At 31.0% G+C, this 13,253-nt stretch overlaps 1 protein-coding gene across 1 annotated transcript; it reads right to left on the reverse strand.

Moving 5' to 3' along the window:
• Nucleotides 1-8,599: 8,599 nt before the first annotated feature.
• On the reverse strand, nucleotides 8,600-11,725 carry LOC107910991 (uncharacterized). The gene is made up of 7 exons (XM_041104238.1): nucleotides 11,414-11,725; nucleotides 11,166-11,294; nucleotides 10,809-11,060; nucleotides 9,805-10,397; nucleotides 9,449-9,707; nucleotides 9,180-9,284; nucleotides 8,600-9,070 (listed from the first exon to the last, which is right to left on the reverse strand). The coding sequence occupies exons 1-7, from the start codon at nucleotides 11,723-11,725 to the stop codon at nucleotides 8,600-8,602; spliced, it is 2,121 nt and encodes a 706-aa protein (XP_040960172.1).
• Nucleotides 11,726-13,253: the final 1,528 nt, after the last annotated feature.

Genomic DNA, 13,253 nt, shown 5'->3' on the forward strand with positions numbered 1-13,253 from the left:
TTTCGTCATCTTTCCCAAATAAAAAGATGGAAACCCTAGCCATGAAAACCTAAGTTCAAGCAAGCTTATTTGGTTTAATTAAGTAAGTATTCTTGTCTCGTTTTTAATAATTTTTATATTTTTGAGATCGTAATAACTTAATCTAGCTATCTCGGGGATTAATTTGTAAAGTTATCAAAGTATTAGGGTTTTTCCATGGATTAATATGCATAAATTGTAAAGTTTTATGGTAGAAAATGAAAGATTGTTGATAGATAAACAACTTTTGTAAAGTGAATTTTGAGGAAATTATGATTTAGGGACAAAGTTGAAAAGATGTAACATTCATGGAAAAATTCTGAATTTTATGAAATGCATGGGTTACTATTGTTACATGTAAAAATTGGCTAGGCTTGGAATAAGGATTAAATTGCATGGATTTTATTTTTCGAGCTTAGGGATGAAATTGTAATTAATCAAAAGTATAGGGGTGAAATGGTAATTTTTCCTAAGATGTGAATTGGATTGAATTGAATATGAATTGTATTAAATTGATCTAAATTTACTCGTATAGATACGGATAGACCAAATAGGGAGTTAGATCGTGGAATAGAAAAAGTATCAGATTAGTAGATTTTGCGTACATGAACACTTGTCGGGGTAAGCTCGTATAACTAAATTGTATAATTATATGCTTGAATTGAATGTTATGTATGTGTATTGTGTAATTGACATGTATGAAAATCAGTCACATATCCGACAATGTTCGACGAATATTAAGTCTTGTTTGAATAAATGAAATTCGATGAATACAGGGTTTCTGAATTAGTTTTGGTTCTGCATGTGTTGCAGACATGCAGAGCTTGAAAGACCATCCCGTTATTAGCTCTCATGAGCATCCCGATATTTGGCTCTCACGAGCTTCCCGTTATATGGTTATTGCGAGCTTCTTGTTAATAGCTCTTCAGAGCATCCCGATTGGTTATTATCCTGCATGTTTTGTGGACACACTACAACTCTTATGAGTGTCCTGATATATGGCTCCCTGGAGCTTTTCAATTAAAGGCACTTTCATGAGCTTCCCGATTAATGGCTCTCTGGAGCTTCCCGATATTGGCTCGCTTGAACTTTTCGATTACAACTCTTATGAGCTTCCCGTTACGTGGCTCACATGAGCTTCCTGTTATATGGCTCAAAAGAGAGCTTCCCATTTAAGTGCTCGTATGAGCATTCTCGAATATGAATTGACGGATTACAGATTTGTACACTTTGTGTGTACTACCTGTGTATCCATCGATATTTTAAGTGATTCAATGGGAAAAGTTCTGATATGAAATAACATGAAATTGAAATGAATTATACCAGTTACCCAAAATATATGGAATTGATGTATGAACACAAGATGTGGAAAGTTTATAACATGGAAATTTGATATTTGATGAGCTCATACATGTTTCTTGAAATTGATGTGAAATACATGACTAACATGTTTGATGAGGATATGTGTATAGGCTATCGGCCAAATTACTTTGGATGTACTTTGTATGCTTAACTTAAATGTAAATGAATGTTTAGTTAATTTCCCGTTATACGAACTTGCTAGGATTTAAAGCTTACTCTATTTATTTCCCCTATTTTATAATAATTCGGAAGCTCGTTAAGGTTGGAAGCTGGTCGGAGTCACATCACACTATCTATCTGCCTATTTCGGTATAAGTAGTAAATCAACTTTGGATATAATGTCATGTATAGGTTAAGTTGGCCATTGATGGCATGTAAATGTTTTGTTGTGATTAGCCATTTGAATGGCTTGTGTTGGTACAATTTTGATATATAAGTATATGGCCTTATCATGGTTGATATGTGTTTTTGGTATAATTAATTGATGATTAACTAATAGGCATGGTGTGGGTTGGTATAATTGGTACTAATATATTTATATATGTAAATGATCAATTGGTTAAGCATGGATACTTGGTCATATATGATGATATGTCATGCAAAAGACTTGGTTTTGGCTAGATTTAAATGTCTTGTATTGGCTATTTCGGTCATATATGATGATATGTCATGTCATATATGATGATATGTTAAAGTGTTAATGTAGGTGGAAGGTATATTTGGGTAAGAAATGTGACTTTAAAATGACCTATTTTGTCCACACGAGCAGAGACACGAGCGTGTGTCTCAGCCGTGTGTGACACACGGCCTAGCATATGGGCGTGTGGTTTGGCCGTGTGTCCTCTGCATCTTTAAAATTTCAAAACAGAATGCTCAGGTATTTTTACATGGCCTAACACACGGGCGTGTGACTTGGCCGTGTAACCTCTGTACCTATTTAATGCAAGTCAGTATGCTCACACGGCTTAGCACACAAGTGTGTAACTTGGCTGTGTGACTCAAGTCAGTGAGCACCCTAATTTGGACATAGGCTGGGACACGGCCGTGTGTCCCTATTTTGAATGCCCACACGGCCTGAGACACTAGCGTGTCTCTTGCCCGTGTGAGACACATGGCCTGGCCACACGGGTATGTGAACCCTGCACCTTGGAAAAATTTTGATGTTTTCTAAAAAATTTTCTAAGTACCTGGTTTAGTCTTGACCCATTTCTAATGTGTATTTTGGACCTCGAGAGTTTATATAAGGGTCTTTATGATTGATTTCTGATAAGAAAATTATATGATATAAAATTTCGACGCTTCCTTCCTAATAGGCTGGCCATATTGGTTGGCATCTACAACTATACAAGTTCCAAGTTGAAGATTCCATATATCTTTCATGTTTGTAGGCCTTCACTTTCTCTTAGTACCTTTAGTAGCCTCTGTCAAAAGTAACAATTATAGTTTAGATATGAAAATGGAACAAAAAAAATTATGTATCAATGTGAAAAAATAAATATGATGCAGGAGCAAATTGTGAATATGGTAAAATAAAAAAATACTAATATTAATTATATAAAAGCATAATAAAAGATTTTATTTATCATCAAAAATACATAAACAAGTTTCTTTTATGCTATTGCTTGTAATGTGAATGTGCCTCAAATAGGGCTAAAGTCAGAGAAGCATCAAAATTCTTTATTTAAGAGAAGGGTTTTTGAATGATTTTATTTCTGAACTTGATTCACCAATAATAGGAGTCTTCAATAGGAAGCATATGTGAGTTAAAATGTAATGACCCAAAATTCACGGGCATCGAAAAAGTGTAGTATTGGGTTTCCGTCTTAGAAAATTGAACCTGTAGATAATTATTAGAAATACCTATGAGTTTAGCAGTGTGTTTAATTAGGTTTTAATTAGGTGAATTTAGCTTAATTTAGGGTAATTAGCAAAAAGGACTAAATTGAGTAAAGGGTAAAAGTTTAATTATAGATTAAAAGAAAATATAAAGGACCAAAATGGAAATTATTCTATTTGTCCTAATTGAGGCGGCATAAGTTGGGTAAGATTGAAGATTTTTATGTGATATTTTTATTAAAATTTTATTAATAATCATTAAGGTTTAATATTAAATCATAAATTATATTAATTATTATTATATTATGAAATAAGTTAAACAAAGACAAATGTAATGCATAGGTGACGTACAAATGTAATAAATTATGTGAGTACAAAAGTGTATATGTGATTAATTATACAATAGATATTTATTATTTATTATTATTAAATAAAAGATGTTTACTAGATAATTAATTGAATTATAAGATTTTTATGAGGTAAACAAATTAAATTAAAGACAAGTGTATGATGATTAAATTAAACGTGTAAAATATATAATAATACACTTGTAATAAAATAAAATATTTTCTTATAATTTAAGTAAAAGATATTTATGAATTAAATATTATTATACTATTATAATAATGTATTATTATTATTATTAACTAATACGTAAAAGAAATAAAGTAAAAGAATAAAAGAAACAAAGAAGAAAAGAAACAGAGACCATTCGAAACAGGGGAAAGAAAAAGAAAGAAAGAAAAATAGAAGGAAAAAATAGGGTTTGAGGCTTTAAGCTTTAATTTGGTAAGTCAATCAAGTCCTTTTCTTTTAATTTTGATGTTTTAGAAGCTTTAGAACAATGTTTTGTTGAATTTAACTTGAAGTTTTGAAAGTTCTTAGGTTTTTGAATATAGTTCATGTTGAACAAAATAATGAATTAGGGGTTTAATTGAATAAATTTCAAGTTAGAATTAATTAAAGGATTAAATTGTAAACTAGGCTATAAGTTTTGTGTTGTAGGGATTAAATTGAAAGAAGTTTTAAATTAGGGTTTTATTATAAAAATTAGATAGTTAAGTAGAATATGGAGGGAAATTGAATAGAAATAAAGTATGAATTGAGTTAGAAAAATAAATGAGCTAATTAGGATTAAATTGGAATTAGGGTATAACTTGAAAAGAAAATTCAATTAATTATGGTAAATTAGTGCTATAATTAATAATGTAAATTATTGTTATTATTATTTTAGTTGCTAACAAAGAACCCAAGGCATCAGCATCAAAAGGAAAGGAGAAAGCTATCAAGGTCTAAAACGGGAGATTTACAGTTTGTATTATTATAATTCAAATTACTTATTATTAAATGTTATATTTAAATTTATATGTATGGTAAGTGAAATATAAGGTAAGTATTATTATTAAGTTGAAAGAAATTCAATTGAATGATGAATATATGTGTGGAATTGAAATGAATATTGACTTAAAAATGGAAAAGTGAATTTTGAATTGAATTGTGATTGAAAGTGAAAAGGTGAAATTGAATTGAAATGTGAATTTGGAGACCCTATTAACTAATCGGGCTGAGCTGGATATAGTTGGCATCATGTCATAGGATTGGAAGAGTTCAGGGATACTTTGACCTTGAGTCGATGAGGCAATGGGTGTCACTATATTTCTTCAGATAGATTTGATGAGGTACTGGGTACCAACTTTCTTCAGCTTTGCCGATGAAACACTGGGTGTCAACTATTGCTTCGAACTATCCGATGAGGCACTGGGCGCCAAGGTCCGAATTTTGTTAATAGGGGTAAATAATGAAACGATAAACCGAATGAGTTGATCAATCAAGCTACTGAAATGAGATGAAAAAGTTGAATTGTGAATTGAAATGTTATATGAGATTGAGGAATGAACCTAAGGTTCATGATATGTCCAAGTTCAAATTGTAGATATATGATACCGATTGAAGAATTGTTATTGTTGAAATATAAAATTTGAGTTTAAATTCGTATGTATGATTTATGCATTACATGTTTATTATTGTTATAATTTGAATTATGGTAATACCACTAAGTATGAAATACTCAGCGTACGGTTGTTTCCGTGCGCAGGTCAATAAAAGTCAAAGGTCCCGGTTCAGTGTCCAGATCAATCCCGACTACAGTATAACTTCGGTGATGTATTTTTTCCTTTGGTAAATGTGGCATGTACTTCTGTCTTATTAAAGAGTCTTGTAAGTTTTGGATGTAAAGAATTGGTCTTTCATGTTTGAATGATGGATGAAACGTTAAGTTATAAAATGATATGTTTGATACTAAAACTGAAATAGAATGAATGAAGTTTATTAATTTTACAATATATGCGAATATTTATTTAGTAAATTACTAAGTTGATGTTTAAGATATGTTTAGGTGTATTTGAATATGAAATTGTATACATTGTGATATTGGTTTTGAATTGGTTGCGGTTTGAAATTGCAAGGAAGGTTAAATATTTATAAAGAGGTTATATTGAGTTTTTTTTAAAATTTAATAATAAAAATGAAGTCAATTAGTAAAACAAATATTTATATGAATTTATGATTATATTATAATATGTTTGTTATTTATTTAAGAACTATCTGTAAATTGTCTGATATGTTCGGTAATGCCTTGTAACCCTATTCCAGAGGCAGTTTAGGATTAGGGGGTGTTACACAAAAGAGTACCATCTTCTCTTGGTAACAAGAAAGGTGGGGAATTTGTGATGCAAATGACAATGTTCAATAGTTCAAATAACAAAATTTTTTTAACTTGAACTTAATTTTGAAATCTTGTTGAAATTTTTAATTAGAAAATTGAAATTTTTTTTGAACGATAACAAAAATTCTTTGTGTTTGTTCAAATAACAAAAATTTTCATAGCTAAAAAAAAGTGAACTCTGATTAACAAAAAAATTCGATTTAAATTTTAATTTTACAGATTTATTGTTTGATTTAATAAAAGAGTTAACTTTTATAATGTGAACTCTATGCTAGTCGTTTGATGAAAAAACTAAAAAGGCAATAAAAGGTATCCTTTGAGGATGCCATATAGAAAAATTGGAAAATGTGTAATTAAACTTCTACAAGCTCAATCAATTACCACTTTAAAGAGGACAGAGAAAACTCACCCATACTCTATGTTTAATGCAATTTTTTTTATATTTGAGAAAGGGTTAAAGCAGACTCTCTTTTGATTTCTCTCAAGTTATCAACTATTTGAGATAAAATCTTTTATTTTTTTAAAACAAACTTCTCATATTCTAAAAATTCTTCAGATTTTCTAACTTTTAACTCTTTGAGGTAAAATATTCTTGGGTTTTTTTTTTCCTCCTACCCCTCCAAATACTTGCTTAAAGGAGTCAATTCCTCTTGGGAGAAGCCCTAGCATGCAAGGATAAACTTATGGAAAATCCAAAAAAAAAAAATCTAAGGATACCCAAAAAAAAGTCAATCATTTGTGAAATAGTCAAACACCAGACAATTAAAACCAGCCCTATTCCAAATCTTGCCCATTAAAGAACAACTAAATCTGTTGAAGAACAAAGAGAAATGTAAAAACCCAACAAGTTTAACAAAGCAAAGAAATGGTTCGAAAGTTGAGAAAAAGGATAATGCAACAAAAGAATAAGAGGAATTTATGAAGAAAACAAAAAAAAACAAAAAAAAATCCATACAATAATGGAGTACAAAAGAAGAGCAACGACAAAATGGTAGCAAATAGAAAGATCAGTGGGGCAAAAAAACAAACACAAAGTTAAAGCTAGAGAAAGAATAAGTACCAGCAGAAGGAATAAGAGGAATTTTTTGTTTCTCTGTATATTGTGAACACAAAGAAAACTAGACAATGAAGCCATTAGCCATTAGTCAACTTAATCAGAGAAAGAATAAGTACTAGCAGAAGGTAATAAACGAGTTTAAAACTAGAGAAAGAATAAGTGAGAAGACAATGGAAGTACCAGCTGGAGTTGCAGGTACTTCTTACGTTGATTGAGTTGGAGTTTCTTTTCCCATGCTTTGACTATTGGTAGTAGCACTTCCCAAGGTGTTCGAACCTGTTGAAGAACCCCTCGAAGAGAATCGTACACCTTTTAATGTTCCCATTTTGCCAATCATTTTCCTACAAAACAGAGTGGTAATGGTTAACGATGAAGCACCCAACAAAGCACCGAAAAAGTCATGGGTTTTGAGGAGGAGGAAAAACCGAGAAAAATATGTATTTTCAACTTCCCGTTTTCGGGAAACTTGAAACCAACTGTAAATTTGGAGCAAGGTTTGCTTCTTTATTTACTTACCTTTTATTTTAGCGTTTAGGATTTGGCTGACAATTTTAAAGTCAAAAGATGGAGAACATCCATTCCATTGGCTTTTAAAAATCAATTTATATAATGTTAAACTATTAATGATTAATATGAAATTAAAAATATTTAATTTTTTCACATATGGAATAATTTTGCATTCCAATGTTTTTTTATTCATTTTTATGTATTTTTTTATTATAAAATATAAATTTTTTAAGTTATTATTATTTTGAAAATATATAAAATATAAATATATAAAATCCTATAACATATGTAAAAAATATATAAATATATAAAAGCGTATAATTTTATAAATATATATTATAAAAATTATAATATATAAGTTTATAAAAATATATTAGAAATTTAGAAAATATATATTTGTTAAATAATTAAGTGAATGAATAATTTCAAATGAATGAAAATTATGGGCTTTTATATATTTGAATATTTTTATAAATATATTCTATTCAATTTTCAAAATAATAACCCTAAAATTAATTTTTATAAAAAAATAAAATTAACAAAAAAACACATCAAACCTAAACAAATGATTATCGAAATACTTGTCTAAGTTCATTCTTGATGTGGAAAATTTTTTTTTAATTAATTTATATATTTATTTGTTTTTTTAATTTATGTTTGCTACGTGGCTAATTGAGAAGCTGCCTCGTTACACCACCAGATTGGTCAAAATTATCACATCAACACAAACTAAGTTGGTACTAATGGTCAAGTTAACCCTAAATAAAATAAACCCAGTACTGATAATGAAGTTTATATGTTGAATAAGACTATATTCTTGGCTTCCAACAGTATATAATTTCGTAATTTCTATAACCCAAAATGTCTTCAAATATAAAAATGAACATACATAGATGTTTATATAATATGAATGTCATCTTCATCTAAGTGCTTTGTTTCTTTTGGGCAATTCATTCTGCTATATTGCATTGAAAATGTCAATTACACTAAATCTTTGCACTTCAAAACATCATTCTTGTTCAAATTAAAACTAAAATTATTAAGTTATAATATGATGATCACACTGCGGATATTCATCATCTTCTACAGGGGTTTCAACGCTTAGATTGTACAAATCTCTTGGCTATAACATGGAGCCATCCTTCACTCTTGCCATCCTTGACATAAAATACTTTTTTCGCTTGAGAAGCCAATATGTATGGATCGTCCGAATCACGATTCACTGTAAGGATAAGCTTAGAAAATTTCACCATAATAAAACCATTTGCATCATTCTTCATACTCCTAGGAGATTTAATATTCACCCAATCACATCTAAGCATGATAACCCAAAACCTTTCACAATAGTTTAGCTCGATAATTTCAATGCAATTGCAATAATAGTTTCTCCCATCAGCAAAAACCATCACGCCACTATTTTGAGTCTTACGATGTTGCTCATGTTTTTTTGTATGGACCCTAAAACCATTAATTATAAGCCCATCATATGTGGAAACCACCTTATGCGGTCCTCGAGCAAGAGCAATTATATCAGCATCAACATGTTCAACTTCTATCTTTGGAATCTAACCATATAGTAGGAAATCAATTAGCTCTTATTCTATGAACAAATTTCTACAATGTTCCCTCATTATATAAATAATACGACAAATTATTTTAACAGTGACAATTTACCTGTTTCGCAAGCCATTTTGGGAACGTTTCAACCAACCATTTGTCATCTGTGAGTTTACTAATTTGAATGCCACCATAAGCAGCTTGCTCAGACTCAAAAAATTCCTTATAATATATTCAGTATTTTGCAAAAAATGTTGTCAACATGTATACAAATTAAGAAATATTACTTTACTTGTCTATTGGTTAAGAAAAAGAACTGATTGACAAGATTTTCCTAAGGAAACTTATTGATGGTATGGTGATAACTTATCACTTTGCAATAGAACATAGTGGTTTTCTTGTGCAAGAGATCGCATGTCTAATATCTTCGTGTTCATGGTGCTAATTAGACGTCCTCCAGAAGAGAAAATGTACTGTTTTTGAATATTCCCATCAATATTCCTGGGAGGACGGGAAAATATAGTCTCCATATCAGAAAAATAACGAGAGCAAAATGTAAGACATTTTGAAACTATGTACCCTTCAGGAATGGAACCTTCGGGATAAACTCTATTTCGCACTGAAGCTTTCAATCCCATAAGATACCTACATCACATACATATATTTTTACATACTTATTATATACTATATTAAAATAATAAAAATAAAATATTGTGAAATATTGTTGATATATTTCATATACCTTTCGATCGGGTACATGCACCTGTATTGAACAGGTCCACCAAGCTTAGCCTCCATCGGCAAATGAATAATCAAATGAATCATGATTGTGAAGAAACTTGGAGGAAATATTTTCTCCATTTCACAAAGTGTTAACACGACTTGTATTTGAAGTTGATCAACTTCTTGTGGATCAAGACTTTTTACATATAATCTCTTGAAAAAATCTGATAGATTTGTAATAACACATAGCACTTTCTTTTTTACAACTCCTCTATCTTGCATGAGAATGTGACTGTCATGACTTTTGAGGTTGCTCAACTTGTACTCTTTCAAATTCACGCATCGAGATATGTTTGATGCATAACCATCGAGTACCTTCATGTTCTTCACAATGGAAGGAAATATATCTCTTTCTTTTGATGCAAGAGTGTAACACGCTTGCGGTAGGTACTCTTTCTCATTTCTCACTTTTGGATGAAGATAACTTCGGATGCCAATATTTTGTAGGTCCTTGCGTGCCTTGATATTATCTTTACCAAAGTGTGAGAGATTAAGAAGGGTGCCAATGACATTGTCACATATGTTCTTCTCGATGTGCATGACATCCAAGTTCTGTCGAAGCAGATTGTAACGCCAATAAGGCAAGTTAAAAAATATGCTCCTCTTCTTCCATAAAGTCTCGTATTGATTTATGATATTTGTTTCATCTCCCTCTACCACCAATTCTTCAAAGTTGTTAAACAAATCACACCCCTCCTCTACATCAAGTTCTACCGACCCTTCATCTAGTTATTCTCTATCCCTCTTTCGGGCTTTTCCATAAATGAAATTGACACCTTCAACTTCCCTTAAGATATCTTCCCCTGATCGTGGTATAGGAGCTACCCTACACTTTATAGTGCCATCGAATTCACAACTCTATTTTCGGAATGGGTGTTCAGACGATAACCATCAACGATGACCCATATAACAGAACTTCCAACCATACCGTAGCCATCGAAATTTAATTTTTTCAGCACATACTGGGCAAGCAACCCGACCTTTTGTACTCCACCCTGAAAGATTAGCGTAAGCTGGGAAATCATTGATTGTCCAAAGAAGACAATCCCGTAAAGTGAAAGATTCGGAAGCTGATGAATCAAAAGCATCAACTCTTGTCCACAATTGCTTCAACTCTTTAATTAAAGGCTGCATGTAGACATCAATGTCATTGCCAGGTCCTTTCTCACCAGGGATAACCATTGATAGTATCATTGATGATTGTTTCATGCATGCCTAAGGTTCCAAATTATAAGGAATAAGAAGTACAAGCCATGTACTGTGACTTGTACACATTTTTCAGAATGGATTGAATCCATCACTAGCCAAACGTAGCCTAACATTGCGAGGATTAAATGCAAAATCAAGAAACCTCTTATCAAACGTATCCCAGGCAGAACCATTGGCTGGATGTCTCAATATACCATCTTTGGTTCGTCCTTCTTTATGCCATCTCATGGATTGTGATGTCTTAGAGATTGAAATAATCTTTTTAAGTTTAGGAATCAAAGGGGACGGCGACAACTAGCATCAACTTGTTCATTTGCATCCAACTCATTAGAAGATTGCTACCTTGAGCTTTTATAGACATCACAACTGATCTTTTTACTAGCATTGCCCCAGTATAACATACAATCATTTGGGCATGCATCAATCTTCACATACCCAAGATTTAGTTCAGAAATATTTTTCTTCGCTTCATAGTATGTAGTCGGGATTGTGTTTCCATTTGGAAATGCCTCATTTAAAAACTCCAATAAGCATGACAAAGATTTTGCAGACCATCCTAAAAGTGCTTTGAAGTGGTAAAGCCGAAGTAGGAATGAGACGCATGAGAACTTGACACAACTGGGATAGAGCAGAATATCACAATCATCTAGAAGAGTAGTTGCTCTCTCCATAGTCCTTTGGGCCTCATTAACATCATACTCCCGACCATTATTCTGAAACTCGCTTGAAACTCCATCAAAACTCTCATTAAGAATTGGAATGTTGATACCTAGAGCATCTTATGAAATCTCTTAAATCAGCTTCGTTGTCTTGTGACAATATACAAATTGACGGAGAAGTTCTAACCGTTTGGTCAGTTTGCACCGATGTTCTTTCAATAGATTCTCCATGAAAAATACAATGCTTGTATTCTTTTATTATACCATGAAGATGAAGATTCTCACCCACAATATGTGGTTTGTGCAATATCCTATTATTGCAACGATGACACGGACAATATATTTTTCTGTTAAAAAGTGATTTTCCAATTGCAAATGATAGAAATCTTTCTATTCTAGCTAGGTGATTGGTGCTAAATCTTGGAGCATCCATGCAACTTTTATCAACCATCTGTTAAAGTAATTAATATTAAAATAGAGTATCTATTAATGCCTAATCTTAAGGTCCATGTGTGAAAAGAAGTGAGTTTTTTGGTGAACTAATAGTAACCAAAACTACCTAAACAACAAATTTAAATATTAAAATAAATAACATTTATCTTTATGACAATTAAATAATATTTAAATTTATGATAAATAATATTTAAATTCCTAAATAAAATAGTCCAAACTACAAAGATAGAAAAATTTAAACCTAAATTTAAAAAACGAAAAAAAAAGGAAAAGAAAAGGTTACTAACCTTCTGGTTATATCAAACTGGTAAAGCCAATATCACATATATCTCAATTATAGTAAAAAGGTATATGCCATTATTCATGCTTCGGGATCTTTAATTTAGCCTAAAAAGTTCACAAAAATTATACCATCAACAACAGAGCTCAAAAAAGCCTCATAGGAGGCAAGCTCAATGCCAATTAAGAAGGGCAAATAGATTGTAAGTAATGAAAATAACATTTCATCACTTATTCTTCAAATTGACAGTTCAAATTGTAGCATTCAAATTATAACACCTTACATGGCTAACAATCTCAGAGAAACAATTGTCAAGAAAACTAATATTTTTTTTTTTGGTTATGTACTCAATTTTAATGAGTTTTTACTTCCCAAAAAACTATTTCCACATATTTAACTACCCACAAACATCATCACTCCAAAACCAACAACAACAAAGAGAAATTTGTTTCCCCTTTTATATTGCTTTCAAACATTTCAAAAAAGAAGTAATTTTTCATTTTACCACTTTTACATTCCAATGGGAAAGGGAATGATAATGTACACCACTTTTTCACATACATGCATGTATATACATGGAATAAACAATATGAAAATCATCCAAAAATTAATTTTTTTTATAGAATTCTCAACTCTTCTTTTTTAATAAATAAGATTTGACTTTACATCAATATATAGGTATAAAAACATAGATAAGCATAAGTTAATTACCAATTGACCACTAATCCCATGCCATGTCACCATCATTTCAGTCTTTTTTACTAATTATTTATTATTCAAAAACATTTTATTTTCTTTAACTAAACT

This window comes from Gossypium hirsutum, chromosome D11 (assembly GCF_007990345.1).
Source record: "Gossypium hirsutum isolate 1008001.06 chromosome D11, Gossypium_hirsutum_v2.1, whole genome shotgun sequence".
Lineage (NCBI taxonomy): Eukaryota > Viridiplantae > Streptophyta > Magnoliopsida > Malvales > Malvaceae > Gossypium > Gossypium hirsutum.